Source organism: Oncorhynchus masou, chromosome 24, assembly GCF_036934945.1.
Source record: "Oncorhynchus masou masou isolate Uvic2021 chromosome 24, UVic_Omas_1.1, whole genome shotgun sequence".
NCBI lineage: Eukaryota > Metazoa > Chordata > Actinopteri > Salmoniformes > Salmonidae > Oncorhynchus > Oncorhynchus masou.
This window is the reverse complement of record NC_088235.1, coordinates 28,891,984-28,908,251: the sequence shown is the minus strand read 5'-3', so window position 1 is coordinate 28,908,251 and position 16,268 is coordinate 28,891,984. Positions and strand designations below refer to the sequence as shown.

Here is a 16,268-nt window from a genome sequence, read left to right as displayed (position 1 = left end):
GTGATGGTCCGGGCCTAAACCACACAAAACACTATGGAACCATAGACACTATGGAACACAAAGCTTTTACTAAATCATCCTGGATTATACAAGGTCTGAGGTTTTCTGCCTTTACCCAGACTTAAAATAAATTGTAAATACAGACATTGTCATCCTACAAGAAACATGGTATAAAGGAGACAAATCTACTGGTTGCCCTCTAGGTTAGAGAGCTGGTAGTCCCATCCACCAAACTACCAGGTGTGAAACAGGGGGATGCTAATTTGGTATAGTGCAGACCTAACTCACTCTATTAAATCAGTTAAAACAGGAAATGTCCTCGTGTGCTACCTATATCCCCCAATAGAATTCCCATACTTTAACGATGACAGCTTCTCCATCCTAGAGGGGGAGATCAACAATTTCCAGGCCCAGGGACATGTACTAGTCTGTGGTGACTTAAATGCCAGAACTGGACAAGAACCGGACACCCTCAGCACACAGGGGGACAAACACCTACCTGGAGGTGACAGGATTCCCTCCCCCATATGCCCCACCCCCAGGCACAACTATGACAACAAAAAACGGGTCACAACTCCTGCAGCTCTGCCGCACGCTGGGTATGTACATAGTCAATGGTAGGCTTCGAGGGGACTCCTATGGTAGGTACACCTATAGCTCATCTCTTGGCAGTAGTACTGTAGATCACTTTATCACTGACCTCAACCCGGAGTCTCTCAGAGCGTTCACAGTCAACCCACTGACACCCCTATCAGATCACAGCAAAATCACACTCTACTTGTACAGAGCTATGCTCAATCATGAGGCATCAAAGCCAAAGGAACTGAATAAAATGAATAAATGCTATCGATGGAAGGAAAATAGTGTGGAAATCTACCAAAAAACAATTAGGCAACAACAAATGAAATTGCTTCTAGACAATTTCCTGGACAAAATGTTTCACTGTAATAGTGAAGGTGTAAACTTGGCAGTAGAAAACCTAAACAGCTTCCCTATCAAAGCTACAAATTTCAAGCGAACAACCTAAGAAAATTAACAACAGTGAAAAATGGTTTGATGAAGAATGTAAAAACTTAAGAAAGAAATTGAGAAACCTGTCCAACCAAAAACATAGAGACATTGCTCTTTATGGTTGTGAGGTCTGGGATCCACTCACAAACCAAAAATTCACAAAATGGGATGAGCACCAAATTGAGACTTTGCATGTAGAATTCTGCTAAAAATATCCTCTGTGTACAACATAAAACACCAGGTAATGCATGCAGAGCAGAAAAGACGCCAATGCCCGCTAATGATCCAAATCCAGAAAAGAGCAGTTCAATTATACAACCACCTAAAAGGAAGTGATTCCCAAACCTTCCATAACAAAGCCATTACCAGAGTGATGAACCTGGAGAAGAGCCCCCTTAGCAAGCTGGTTCTGGGGCTCTGTTCACAAACACAGACTCCACAGAACCCCAGGACAGCAACACAATTAGGCCCAACCAAATCATGAGAAAACAAAAAGATAATTACTTGACACATTGGAAAGAATTGACAAAAAAAACTGAGCAAACTAGAATGCTATTTGGCCCTAAACAGAGTACACAGTGCCAGAATACCTTGTCTTCTCTTGGAAGCCAGGTCTGCCTATGTGCACACCTCTCACAAAATGAGATGGAAACTGAGCTGCACTTCCTAACCTCCTGCCAAATGTATGACCATATTAGAGACACATATTTTCCCCAGATTACACAGACCCACATAGAATTAGAAAAAAAATCCAATTTGATAAACTCCCATATCTATTGGGTGAAATACCACAGTGTGCAATCACAGCAGCAATATTTGTGACCTGTTGACACAAGAAAAGGGCAACCAGTGATGAACAAACACCATTGTAAATACAACCAATATTTATGTTTATTTATTTTCCCTTTTGTACTTGAACTATTTGCACAACATTACAGCACTGTATATAGACAATGACATTTGAAATGTCTCTATTCTTTTGGAACTTTTGTGAATGTAATGTTTACTGTTAACTTATTGTTCATATCTATTTCACTTGCTTTGGCAATGTAAACATGTTTCCCATGCCAATTAAGCCTCTTATTTGAATTGAAATTGAATTGAGAAATCGGGGGAGAGTGTGAGTGAGAGTGTGTGTGTGTGTGTGTGTGTTGCTGACTGTGGCCAGATAGTTGATGTCCGTCTGTCTTTCTGTATAAATCTCACTAAATGTCAGACGCACCACAGGCCCATGTCTCACTACTGTATAAAGCATCAGACCAGTGAGAACCAGTCTAAACAATAACAACTTACTTAGGAATCATATTCCATGTGTGAATTTCATACCCTTTTTCATATTTGGTTGAGGACATTGATTTGCAGTGCTTTTCAACCATTGTTTTTGGTCAGATCTATTTGACTAAGATTCATTCACTGCCATGACTTCAGTGGTGATTAGAACTAAAATACATTTTAAAATGATATTTATACAAAATGCTTTTACTAACATATCGGTCTCTCACAATTTGAAATGTTGGCGTGAAGGACAATTTTGCTTATGCTTCAATAATATTTGAAAATAATGTTTGAGCATTTATTGGTAGTTTTTTTTTCCCCCAAAGCAACAATACAACATATATAAACAAACACATAATGGAATGTCAAGCTAAAAAAATACATTTCTCTCTAGTACATCCGGGATCCATGCATGTGAAAAAGCTGGAAGACAAGCAGAGAAAGGAGAAACCATCTTTAAAGACAGATTATCATGTTCATATAACCCATCACAATATTGAGAAACATTTCAAGTTGTGGATCAGCTTGGATTGGACAACATGGGAAACAATCTTCTCACAGAAATGGCATGTTTGATGCTGAAGGTGACGATGGTGACAGTAATAGTGTGTGTCCCCTTGTTGTGGATGGAAAACAACAACATACGCTTGCTTGATTGGTGTTTGGATAAACAAAAAACGCAGCAGCTAAACTTTGTGCAGTTTTCCCAAACTATGTCCCCTTTACACTTCTACAAGGAAAATGGTGTGTGTGTATGTGAACTGTAAAATACACTCATACCACTATTACACAAAAGGTCAGGGCTATTCCATGTCATTGCATTGGTAATGAGAGACCTTTTGGAGAGGGTTTGGATCAGTGGCAGCACAGCAGCGTCAGCTCATTATTAGTCTTGGATATCCCAGATCTAGGACATTGTTCATGTGAGAGGCATCTAGGGCATTGTTCATGTGAGAGGCATCTAGGGCATTGTTCATGTGAAGGGCATCTAGGGCATTGTTCATGTGAGAGGCATCTAGGACATTGTTCATGCGAGAGGCATCTAGGGCATTGTTCATGTGAGAGGCATCTAGGGCATTGTTCATGTGAGAGGCATCTAGGGCATTGTTCATGTGAAGGGCATCTAGGGCATTGTTCATGTGAGAGGCATCTAGGGCATTGTTCATGTGAGAGGCATCTAGGGCATTGTTCATGTGAGAGGCATCTAGGGCATTGTTCATGTGAGAGGCAATGTTACGGATACAGGTATCCTGTGTGTGTGCATTTGTTTTCTTTCCTTCACAGGTGTCACTAATCAGTCGCCACTGAAAACACACCTGCTCCTTTTTCATTACCCAATCACATCCCCTTTCCCTTGGTTTAAAAGTATCCCAATCAGTTCTCTCTGGAGATCTCTCTTTAGTTCTTGCACCTACATGTCACCTTTTCCGTTATCTGTGAGTATTATATTGTTATGGTGTATGACTGTTTGTTGGTGGGAAAAGGGAATAACCAGCCATGTCACCCATGGGCCTACATTATCCATAGGAAAACAGTGTCTAAATAACCTAGTTAGAACTGGTTAGTTAGCCAGCTGTTCTTAAAGCAGGCTAGACTAGCTTAGGAGTTTGTTTGGATATACACTGCTCAAAAAATAAAGGTAACACTAAAATAACACATCCAAGATCTGAATGAATGAAATATTCTTATTAAATACTTCTTTCTTTACATAGTTGAATGTGCTGACAACAAAATCATACAAATTATCAATGGAAATCAAATGTATCAACCCATGGATGTCTGGATTTGGAGTCACACTCAAAATTAAAGTGGAAAACCACACTACAGGCTGATCCAACTTTGATGTAATGTCCTTAAAACAAGTCAAAATGAGGCTCAGTAGTGTGTGTAGCCTCCACGTGCCTGTATGACCTCCCTACAATGCCTGGGCATGCTCCTGATGAGGTGGCGGATGGTCCCCTGAGGGATCTCCTCCCAGACCTGGACTAAAGCATCCGCCAACTCCTGGACAGTCTGTGGATGGAGCGAGACATGATGTCCCAGATGTGCTCAATTGGATTCAGGTCTGGGGAACAGGCGGGCCAGTCTATAGCATCAATGCCTTCCTCTTGCAGGAACTGCTGACACACTCCAGCCACATGAGGTCTAGCATTGTCTTGCATTAGGAGGAACCCAGGGCCAACCGCACCAGCATATGGTCTCACAAGGGGTCTGAGGATCTCATCTCGGTACCTAATGGCAGTCAGGCTACCTCTGGCGAGCACATGGAGGGCTGTGCAGCCCCCCAAAGAAATGCCACCCCACACCATGACTGACCCACCTCCAAACCGGTCATGCTGGAGGATGTTGCAGGCAGAACGTTCTCCATGGCGTCTCCAGACTCTGTCACGTCTGTCGCATGTGCTCAGTGTGAACCTGTCTCCTGGTAGCCCCTCCATGCTCTGGGCACTACGCTGACAGACACAGCAAACCTTCTTGCCACAGCTCGCATTGATGTGCCTTCCTAGATGAGCTGCACTACCTGAGCCACTTGTGTGGGTTGTAGACTCCGTCTCATGCTACCACTAGAGTGAAAGCACCGCCAGCATTCAAAAGTGACCAAAACATCAGCCAGGAAGCATAGGAACTGAGAAGTGGTCTGTGGTCCCCACCTGCAGAACCACTCCTTTATTGGGGGTGTCTTGCTAAATGCCTATAATTTCCACCTGTTGTCTATTACATTTGCACAACAGCATGTGAAATTTGTTGTCAATCAGTGTTGCTTCCTAAGTGGACAGTTTGATTTCACAGAAGTGTGATTGACTTGGAGTTACATTATGTTGTTTAAGTGTTCCCTTTATTATTTTGAGCAGTGTATATTATTTCTTTCCATGGGTCCAGCTCAGCCCCTTTTTCCCCACACCCCATTACCGTGTGTTTAAAATAAACCTGAAGTGTTTGACGGTAGATTTTATATTGTCTGTGTTTTTTTGTTTGTTCTCACTGTTACCTTTTCACTGGGGTGATTTGCATGAGATATGTTACGGGTCTCGTTTCCATCCCCCCTAGACTGCAGGGCTAAAGGGGTTCGTAACAGGCAACTAGGGCATTGTTCATGTGAGAGGCAACCCATCGTCCTAGGGAGACGAGCTCATCATCAGCTGGGTTATGCCGCTGAACAGATCATGTCCCAGGACACTAAGGCCCCAGGGGAATATCAAGCTCTCTGGCATCACAATTAGTATTTCAAACAAACAGAAGCCAACTGTTTTTGACGGGGAGCAAAAGTTCAAGGCCTGCTTTTTTCTCTACATATTGTAAAAATTTATTTTTTTTATTTTTTTTTAAAGTTAGTCCATCCTTGGCCTTTGGTTACTGTGTGGAGTTTGAGGTAAGGGAATGCCATGCTGTGAAATAGCCCTGGATTCCTTTTGATCACACTGTCTACTACTGCTACCAGCACCACCAGCCAACAACACTAGTATGGATCCTCACCCATTCATGTCCTTGGAACATTGACACAAGACTGTCATTCCTTTATGCACTCATTCAGGGTGGTATTTCTCTCTCCTCCCTCCTCCTCCTCATCCTGCACCTCTGAAGCCTTCCCTCGAATAAAAATGTGGAGAATAAAAAATGACAAAAAATAATGAACAGATTGATGTATCATGGAGAGAGAACATATGGATGATAGAGTGAATGTGCTTGTGAATTACATTTGGGAGATGTGTGTGTGTGTATGACATTTGGAGTGTTGCCTCCCGAGTGGCACAGAGGTCTAAGGCTGTGCCACTAGAGATTTATTTTACCTTTATTTAACTAGGCAAGTCAGTTAAGAACAAATTCTTATTTTCAATGATGGCCTAGGAACAGTGGGTTAACTGCCTGTTCAGGGACAGAACGACAGATGTGTACCTTGTCAGCACTGGGATTTGAACATGAAACCTTTCGGTTACTAGTCCAACGCTCTAACCACTAGGCTACCCTGCCACCCCTGGGTCGATTCCAGGCTCTCTCGCAGCCGGCCGCGACCGGAAGACCCATGGGGCGGCGCACAATTGGCCCAGCGTTGTCCGGGTTAAGGGAGGGTTTGGCGGCAGGGATGTCCTTATCCCATCGAGTGTTAGCGACTCCTGTGGCAGGCCGGGAGCCGTGCACGCTGACACTGTCGCCAGGTGTACGGTGTTTCCTCCAACACATTGGTGCGGTTGGCTTTCGGGTTAAGCAGGCATTGTGTCAAGAAGCAGTGTGTGGCTGGGTTGTGTTTCAGAGGATGCGCGGCTCTCGACCTTTGCCTCTCCTGTGTCTGTACTGGAGTTCCCGCGATGAGACAAGACTAACTACCAATTGGATACCATGAAATTGGTATCCAATTTAAATGGACATTTGGAGTGTTTGAGTGGAGAATGCCGAGACTAAGATCAAAGGATGCTGAGATCATCTTGGATGAGGAGAAATGTCACACAGGGACAGATCCATATCCTGCTACTTCAGACCTTGGTCGAAGTGAATGGTGGTGATAGATATACTTCTACATTGTACACCATTCACCTATCTGACGCATGTGTACCCATGTGTGTTTCCTGTGTGTCAGTCTCACCTTGGTCTTGTGGCTCTGTTCAGTGCCCAGGCCTGAGCCAGGTGTGTGTAGCTCCTTGGACACCACACAAAGAAACTCTGCCTGGTCCTCTGTCCCATAGCTGTATGACGAACCAATGTTCACCATCTACCACACGCACACACGGAGAGAGAGAGAGAGAGAGAAGAGAGAGAGAGCGAGTGAGTCACACACCCGGAGAGAGAGACAGGAGAGAGAGAGAGCGAGTGAGTCACACACACGGAGAGAGAGAGAGAGAGGAGAGACAGCGAGCAAGTCACACACACAGAGAGAGAGAGGAGAGAGAGAGAGAGAGTGAGTCACACACATGGAGAGAGGAGAGAGAGAGGAGAGAGAGAGAGTGAGTCACTCACACGGAGAGAGGAGAGAGAGAGAGGAGAGAGAGAGAGTGAGTGAGTCACACACACGGAGAGAGGAGAGAGAGAGAGGAGAGAGAGAGAGAGAGAGTGAGTCACACACACGGAGAGAGGAGAGAGGAGAGAGAGAGGAGAGAGTGAGTGAGTCACACACACGGAGAGAGGAGAGAGAGAGAGATGAGAGAGAGAGAGAGAGGAGAGAGAGAGAGAGAGTGAGTCACACACACGGAGAGGAGAGAGAGAGAGGAGAGAGAGAGAGTGAGTGAGTCACACACACGGAGAGAGGAGAGAGAGAGAGAGGAGAGAGGAGAGAGAGAGGAGAGAGAGGAGAGAGCACGAGAGATGGCCCCATATCACAGCAGGTAAGTCCATGGATGCTCATGCAGAGAGCAGGGACAGATGAGAAGGACAGCTTAGCAGCACTACAACTACGGGCAGTGAGACTGAACTGTACACCCTGTCACAGTGACGGCAATGTTTAGCATTACAGCATCACTCAATACTCTTTACTAAACTGTCAATGTGCCAACATATGGTAGCTTCTATTGGAACTTCCTTAGCTCCGCATCCTTTTTGCATCTCCTTCCCCTTATGATCACTGGTCTGTGTTTGCAACAACATGTCTGTTTAGATCAGTCTTCTTCTGAGGGGATGGAAATGTGAAAAGGAGGCTGTCTTTGTGAGCAGATTAGGACTGGGCCTTGGTTTCTGATTGGTCTTCCTCTGAGGATCTGATTGGCTAACAGAGAGCAGGAAAGGAGTTGATTGGTTGGGAGGGTGGTAGAGCAGAGGAGCAGCGAGTCCAACCCACAGTCCAGAGCAGTCCAGTGCGGGGCTTTCTGCAGGTGCGTACGCTGACCTGCTCAAACTTCCAGCCGTCCGACATGGTGGAAACCATCTGAGTCAGCTCCTCCTCCTGGCACTGCAACACCCGGTACACATGTTTAGGAGGCACCTGCTGATAGACGGAGAGAGAGAAGTGTGGAGAGAGAGATATGTAAACACTGCAACACTCAGTACACTTGCTTAGGAGGCATCTGCTGAGAGAGAGAGAGTAAGACAGAGTAGTCAAAAGTTGGAGAAGGTGATAGGTGTTTGTAAGGAAAGGAAAGGCAGATAAAAAAAGAGGACAGGGAGAGCTACAGGGGTGGTGGGTGAAAAAGAGGGGGTAGAGGGAGGCAGTGTGTGTGTGTGTGTGTAGCCAAGGGGCAGTGTATAACTGTATAATACAGAGAGAGGAAGATAGAAAGATACATAACAGAAATACTAGAGAGGAGACATCATTTAGACAGGACAGAGGGGATGGGTGGAATATACTAGAAAATACAGAGGGAAAAATGGCAGAACTTTCTGCACAAAGCACTGGGTGTGAGTCTGTTGTTTTAACCTGTAGCCATCTTGTATTTGTGTATATCTCGGCCGCTTATGTACAGTGTGTGTGTTTGACCTGTGTGACTTTACAGTCCCGCTCCAGGATCCGCTCCTTGATCAGTTTGATCAGAGGAGTGATGTTGTAGAACTCAGCCTCCTCCAACACACCTGGGAGAGACAAGACAAGACCAGACCAGACAGAGAGACAGAGAGAGAGACGGAGAGACAGAGAAATCAGAACCATGGACAACTGAATCATACTTATCTTGATTGGACTAAATTGTTTTTGGTAGTGTTTTTGTGTTTTTGGTAGAACTTGTTCTCAACTAGCCTACCTGGTTAAATAAAGGTGAAATATATATGATATATATATATATATATTTGTTTAACTGTCTTAGACTAAGCATAGGTTATTAGATGATGTTGAAATGTTTGACTTGGGTAACTCACGTAATTCTAAATCAATAGTTGTTTAGTGGTCCGAAAACGTCTGCAACATTACTTGATTGGCCATGTCGTAGATAATGTAACTGTTTGTTACATGCAATATGCTTTGTAGACGTTGCCGGAAAGAGGTTGCTCTCCGGGTGTGATGAAACAAAGGTGTGGTTGAATTTATTCTGCCACTATCTTCTTATTGTCTCGGCCTTAGACCTATATATCACGGTGTCAAGGAATATGAACTAACAGGTTATAGAGAAAGCTACTCAATTATCACAACACATAGGTTGAAGTATGGCTTTTTTCTGGCTTCCCCAGTGATTTTTACCCACACACCACTGCTGCATGCTTATTGCTAGTCTTACAATGCATTAAAATGGCATAACACATTATGTAGTACATGTCAAAAAATACCAAACGTAATCCAGTACCTTCTTCAGCCAACTCCTTGTTGTAGACTAGTTTGCCGTGTCGCAGGTAGTTGAGGATGGGGCCAAAGTAGGTGGGGTCTCTGTCTATCACATAGGCCCCTGTCTCATCCTACAGTAGAGGAGAGAACCATAGGAATTACTAGTATGAATAGGAGATCAATATTAAGTGCTATTCTAGTCTATTCGGTTTTGGTCAATATGTAGGATTGAAACCCCCACCAGTTATACACTAACAGCAAAAGTCCTCTTTTGTTGAGAAGGACGATAATTAGTGATTGAGTCCCTCTTACAGCCTAGGGATGGGGGGGGTAGAGAGAGATAGGGGCTAAGAATGAAGAGAGTAGCACAGAGACATGGAGAGAAGAGAGAGAGTTGGAGAGAGAGCCTGTTACATTCACATGGCCTGGCCCCTTTTTGGCTGACGGCCTGCCAGTGCCTTTACAGCATCTCCATAGAGCGCTCCCTTCCTGACGATTACTCAACCAGCCCCAGGCACCCATTCTCAAACACAGAGACACACGAAAGAGAGGGGGAGGCAGAGAGATGAGAGAGAGGCCAAGGATTTCAAAAAGAGGAGAATCGGAGAGAGGGATTGAGGAACAGGAACAGAGTGGAGTGAGCTAGCAGAAGAGCAGAAAGAGAGAACTATATATACAAAAGTCTGTGGATGCCCCTTCAAATGAATGGATTTGGCTATTTCAGCATACAGCCATGCAATCTCCATAGACAATCATTGGCAGTAGAATGGCCTTACTAAAGAGCTCAGTGACATTCAATGTGGCACCGTCATAGGATGCCGCCTTTCCAACAAGTCGGTTAGTCACATTTCTGCCCTGCTAGAGTTGCCCCGGTCCACTGTAAGTGCTGTTATTGTGAAGTGGAAACATCTAGGAGCAACGTCTTAGCCCCGAAGTCGTAGGCCACACAAGCTCACAGAATGTGACTGCCGAGTGCTGAAGCGCATAAAAATCGTCTGTCCTCGGTTGCAACACTCACTACCGAGTTCCAAACTGCCTCTAGAAGCAACGTCAGCACAATAACTTTTAGTCTGGAGCTGCATGAAATAGGTTTCCATGGCTGAGCACACAAGCCTAAGATCACCATTGCCAATGCCAAGCGTCGGCTGGAGTGGTGTAAAGCTCGCCGCCACTGGACTGGAAACGCGCAGTGAAAACGTGTTCTCTGGAGTGATTAATCACGCATCTGGCAGTCCGACGGACAAATTTGAGTTTGGCGGATGCCAGGAGAACGCTACCTGCCCTAATGCATAGTGCAAACTGTAAAGTTAGGTGGAGGAAGACTAATGGTCTGGGGCAGTTTTTCATGGTTCGGGCTAGACCCCTTAGTTACAGTGAAGGGAAATCTTAATGCTACAGCATACAATGACATTCTAGATGATTCTGTACTTCCAACTTTGTGGAAGGCCCTTTCCTCATTGCTTAAAGAATGAGAGCCTGCAGATCAGATCAGAGTGAGAGAGATGGCGAGAGAGCGAGATGGGCCTGAGGGATGGAGGTTTAAGTGAGGCACTCAGTTGAAAGAAGATGAGACTTGGGAGCCAGGCAGAGAAAAGGAGAATGGACTGTTGACGAGAGCTGGCAGACACTGGAGAATGGATGAGGGTGAGGGAGATAAAGGGGAGATAGACAAGGGCAGAAGAAGAGGTGCTGGGGAAAAGGGGGCTGGACAGGGACAGGGAGAGACAACCCAGAGCAACTGCAGTTGAGGACAGACAGACAGACACCTCCTCATTGGACATGACAGTATGTTTTTTTTTTAATTATTTTTTAAATGTAATCTTTATTTATCTAGGCAAGTCAGTAAAGAACAAATTCTTATTTACAATGACGGCCTACCCCGGCCAAACATGGACGATGCTGGGACAATTGTGCGCCGCCCTATGGGACTCCCAATCACAGCTGGATGAGATTCAGCCTGGATTCGAACCAGGGACTGCAGTGACGCCTCCTGCACTGTTGTCATGTATGATGACAACACCAGAATTTCTCAGTACCATTGCTATGAATGAAACATGAACGCACATGCACACAGCGAGGGTGAAGATAATAAATGATCTACTCTCTCTCTGTATTTCCTGTCCTGTTTGTTCAGCCACAGCGCCACCGGTCGGCCTATTAAATAGCCGTCACGGAAAAGTCAACCCTCACCTGGTGTGCTAATGGTTTACCCAGCGTTTTCCCAAGGAACTACACAGTTTGCCTAGCCTAGTTCCAGGTCCCTATGGGGGCCTCACTGGGTCCCACAGGAAATACCTGTTAGGAAAACAGGGGTGTTGTTTGTCTCATACAATCATTTGACTTATTCTAACGAGAAAACAATAACTGAAACCAGAGTGAGAGAGGAAGGAGAGGTGAAGCGACACTCATGGACATACATTAGTGCACTAATCAAATCAAGCTTTATTTATATAGCTTGCACTTCACAGGAGAAAATAGAAATAAGCAGAAACATTTACTATACAACAAACATAAGAGGATAAAAAAAGAAAGTAGAACAATAAAAACTGAAAGATTAAAAAGCACCCTAAGGAAAAGCAAAGCTAAAAAGGTGTGTTTTAAGATCACAGTTTTGGCCCCCTCAGGTTCTCTGGCAGGCTATTCCAGAGGCTGGGGGCATAATAATTAAAGGCTGCCTCTCCATGACTCTTGGTCCTTGTCTTTGGGAAAGTTAAAAGGCCAGTTCCAGAGGACCTGAGGGACATACTGGGTACACAACTTAAAAGCATGTCTGACATGTATTGGGGTGCACAATCATGGATTGATTTAAAAACCAATAGAAAAATCTTAAAATGAATTCTAAAACTCACAGGCAGCTAGTGCAGAGACTTTAAAACCGGTGTAATGTGTGCTCTCTGTCTGGTCTTGGTCAGTACCCGTGCTGCAGCATTCTGTGCATTTTGCAGTTGACCAATGTCTTTCTTGGGTAGACCAGACAGGAGAGCATTACAGTAGTCAAACCTGCTTGTAATAAAAGCATGGATGAGCCTCTTTGTATCAGCCTGAGATAGAAACGGCCACATCTTGGCAATGTTCCTCAGGTGGTAAAAAGCTATTTTGGTCAGAATCTAAAATGAGGGGTAACATACATAAACTTAACCGGACCCAAAATGGAACCTGGTGTAACGCCACATGATAGACTTTCTCTGAGTTATGTTCACCAAGGGTGACAAAAAAAAAACTCTTGACCAGTTAAATAGCTCCTAAACCAATTTAGAACTGGATCAGAGAGGCTAAGCCACTTCAGAGTTTGTCCAGAAGGACATCGTGGCCAAAAGTGTCAAATGCAGCGCATAAATCCAAGAGTACAAGGACAGAGAGCTGTTTGGCATCTGTGTTGGCTCTAAGATCATTTACCATTTTAACTAAGGCTTTCCCTGTGCTGTTGTAGGCACAAAAACCAGATTGGAATTCTTCTAAAATAGTTGGCACTGTAAAAAAATAATTTAGCTGTTTGAAAACCAATTTCCACAGAATTTTACTTAAGAATGTAAGGTTGGAAATAGGCCAAAAATTGCTAATAGCTGAAGAATCTAGATGACTCTTCTTCAGAACGGGTTTCACCATAGCAGTTATTACTGCAGTGGGGAAAGTGCATATGAACAGGGAGTGATGAACTATAGCTTGCACTGTTTTGAAGAAGGTGGTGGGGATAGGATTGAGAAGGAAGGTACAAGGCTTAAGACGTCACTTTCCTGAGCATGTCTGTGTCAACCAGGGAAAATAAACCCATCGTGCCTTTGCGTGGTAGGCTAGGGTACATATCAAATGTCTCATCAGGTCTTGCTTGACTCATATCCAGCCTAATGTCTGAAATAAACTAACCACATCTAGATGTGGAGGAGAGCAGGGTAGAATTGATCAGGCCATCAATGGTCAAGAAGAGCACTCAAATTGATCTGATTATTAGTGATCAAGTTAGAAAAATAAAAGGTCACACACAAAGACGATGCGCCTCATCTATTCATTGTGGCCACTGGTGCAGGAGCCAGTCAATTAACAGTACAACACTGGGTTAAGCATGTGGCCAAGGGACGAGACCATCTGTAATCATAGGCTACAAACAGACAGAAAGAATAGACAGTCACTCTGAAATGAATCATATTATACACTCCTACTGCATTAGTGATGTATGGTATTTCATGAACAGATCAGTCACATGTTGACAACCTACAGAGCCTTCAGAAAGTATTCATACGTTTTGACTTATTCCACATTCTGTTGTGTTACAGATGGAATTCAAAATGGATTCAAAAAATGTTTTACAAATCTCACCCATCTACACACAATACCCCATAATGACAAAGTAAAAACATATTTTTAGAAAGGTTTGCACATTTATTGAAAATTAAAAAGAGATCTCATTTACATAAGTATTCACACCCGAGTCAATACATGTTAGTCTCTAAGAGTTTTGCACACCTGGATTGTACAATATTTGCAATATAAACTCTGTCAAGTTGGTTGTTGATCATTGCTAGACATCCATTTTCAAGTCTTGCCATAGATTTTCAATACGACTTAAGTCGAAACCGTAGCTATGCCACTCAGGAATATTCAATGTCGTCTTGGTAAGCAACTCCAGTGTATATTTGGCCTTGTGTTATCGGTTATTGTCCTGCTGAAAGGTGAATTTGTCTCGCAGTGTCTGTTGGAAAGCAGACTGAAATAACGTTTTCCTCTAGGATTTTGCCTGTGCTTAGTTCTATTATTATTCTTTTTATCATAGAAAAATTCCTGGTCCTTGCCGATGACGAGCCTTCCCATAACATGATGCAGCCACCGCTATGCTTGAAAATATAAAGAGTGGTACTCAGTGATGTGTTAGGTTGGATTTGCTCCAAACATACCACTTTGAATTCAGGACATAAAGTTCAATTCTTTGCATTTTTTTTTGCAGTTTTACTTTAGTTTCTTACTGCAAACAGGATGCATGTTTTGGAATATTTGTATTCTGTACAGGTTTCCTCCTTTTGTCATTGAGGTTAGTATTGTGGAGTAACTACATTGTTGATCTATCCCCTAGTTTTCTCCTATCAGCCATTAAACTCATGGTGAAATCCCGAGCAGTTGCATGTTTGTAGTGACTGAGTGTGTTAATATGCCATCCAAAGTGTAATAAACAACTTCACCATGCTCAAAGGGATATTAAATGTTACCCATCTACCAATAGGTGCCCTTCTTTACGAGGCATTGGAAATTCTCCTTGGTCTTTGTGGTTGAATCTGTGTGTGAAATTCACTGCTGGAATGAGGGACCGACAGATAATTGTTGTGTGGGGTACAGAGATGAGGTAAACATTCAAAAATAATGTTAAACACTATTATTGCACACAAAGTGAGTCCATGCAATGTATTATGTGACTTGTTAAGCATATTTTTACTAAAGACATTTCAGCTTTTCATTTAATTAATTTGTAAACATTTCTAAAAACACAATTCCACTTTGACATTATGGGTTATTCTGTACAGGCCAGTGACACAAAATCTCAATTCAATGCAATATTAATTTAGACTGTAACATAACTAAGAGGTGTGAATACCTTCTGAAGGCACTGTATACATGTAGATTTTTGAAAATACTACGCCACCACCCCTCTAGTCCCGAAAATCCGACCCGAGGTAACAGGTGTTCGAGTATAGACACGCTACACAGGCCTGAATGAGGCAGCACTTGCACATCCACCTGACCCACTTGTCATTGCAGTACCAGAGCCATATCTGATGGGGGTACCATTCACTCATTCGTCTTGCCTTATCAGATTCGGATGTCATCTTGATCAAAGCGAAGACAAGCGCTTGATCAATTATCTTCTTACCGTGTCCGAATGCAAGTCCTTTTGTTGACAGAGCCGATAGAGAAAGGAAGTCTGTTCTTTGAGTAGGGTATGCCGCGTTGTGAGGAATACTGTACCGCCGACGTTCAAACGGACCCATTTCCCGTTATTTCCCACTGTTGGATTGACTCCACAACCGTTCCCGATGATGTGCGTTTCCGGTCCACTTGATTCGGTAGCGCTTGAGGTGGTCGTATTCTCGCTTACCTCGCTGCCTCGATTGTTATTGTTGTTGTTATTATTATTATTGTTGTTATTGTAGCACTGAGGTGTCGGCAACGAGTAGATTGCTGATACAGCCTGCGGCATCGATTTCCTTTTTTCCTTCGTTGCCATTAGGAAAAATAGCAATGTATGCAATAGCGTGCGTGCGTACCCACCGCCGTCAATGTTCCTCTCTTTCTCAACAACACTTGTTGAGAAACAGTGTACCTCGTTGTCTCGAGCTCCGCCCAACGATGTATATATATACACACAGATTACGAACAGAGGACGCTGTTTTGAAGCCAACGAGCCAAGGCACCTTCATTTTTGTATTCCTTCACAGAGCCCCACAGTGTAGGTGTCATAATACCCATAAAACCTATCGGTCAAACAGGGAAATGGTTCCAAACGTTTTTCCACCATTCATTTTCCCATAGGGGATTTTAGAAACACTTAAAACAAGGGATGAGTTTCGTGTAAGCTTACCCTGGCGTGACGTTTTGATAATGATGCAAATCTCTCTAGCAAAGTTACTTTTATCAATATATTTGGCTCTATTTACTCTCAGATTCGAACATGCTAATTAGCATCAAAGTAAGACATCATGCAAAACTCCAAATCCCTGCAAGCTCCTGCACATCATCTCTAGCTGACACCTTTGCTAACAGGTATTGTGTCAATTAAAGTCTAGCACAACACAGTTCACAGAATTGTCAAATTAAATAAATG

The 16,268-nt window shown here is 43.6% G+C and overlaps 1 protein-coding gene across 6 annotated transcripts; it reads right to left on the bottom strand.

The window, feature by feature from the left end:
* Positions 1–2,570: 2,570 nt before the first annotated feature.
* Positions 2,571–15,921, bottom strand: LOC135511997 (BTB/POZ domain-containing protein KCTD5-like). Of its 6 annotated transcripts, none has more exons than XR_010451356.1 (7): positions 15,318–15,921; positions 9,483–9,591; positions 8,687–8,778; positions 8,051–8,197; positions 6,866–6,991; positions 5,761–5,874; positions 2,571–2,709 (listed from the first exon to the last, which is right to left on the bottom strand). XR_010451356.1 is itself a non-coding variant. In XM_064933554.1 (7 exons), the coding sequence occupies exons 1-6, from the start codon at positions 15,669–15,671 to the stop codon at positions 5,795–5,797; spliced, it is 903 nt and encodes a 300-aa protein (XP_064789626.1). In that variant the 5' UTR covers positions 15,672–15,920; the 3' UTR covers positions 2,571–2,709; positions 5,761–5,794. The 6 variants fall into 6 exon arrangements, 5 of the variants coding, with proteins under 5 accessions (XP_064789626.1, XP_064789627.1, XP_064789629.1 ...); XM_064933554.1 differs by having other exon boundaries at positions 5,761–5,869; positions 15,318–15,920; XM_064933555.1 differs by having other exon boundaries at positions 5,761–5,869; positions 8,051–8,194; positions 15,318–15,920.
* Positions 15,922–16,268: the final 347 nt, after the last annotated feature.

Excerpts from the sequence above, each read along its gene's own strand:
- LOC135511997 (XM_064933554.1), bottom strand. The coding sequence starts at position 15,671 with ATGGCAACGAAGGAAAAAAGGAAATCGATGCCGCAGGCTGTATCAGCA. Across the intron at positions 8,779-9,482 it reads CAAGGAGTTGGCTGAAGAAG|GTGTGTTGGAGGAGGCTGAG; the intron begins GTACTGGATTAC and ends TGTCTCTCCCAG. Across the intron at positions 8,198-8,686 it reads GGGACTGTAAAGTCACACAG|CAGGTGCCTCCTAAACATGT; the intron begins GTCAAACACACA and ends TCCGTCTATCAG.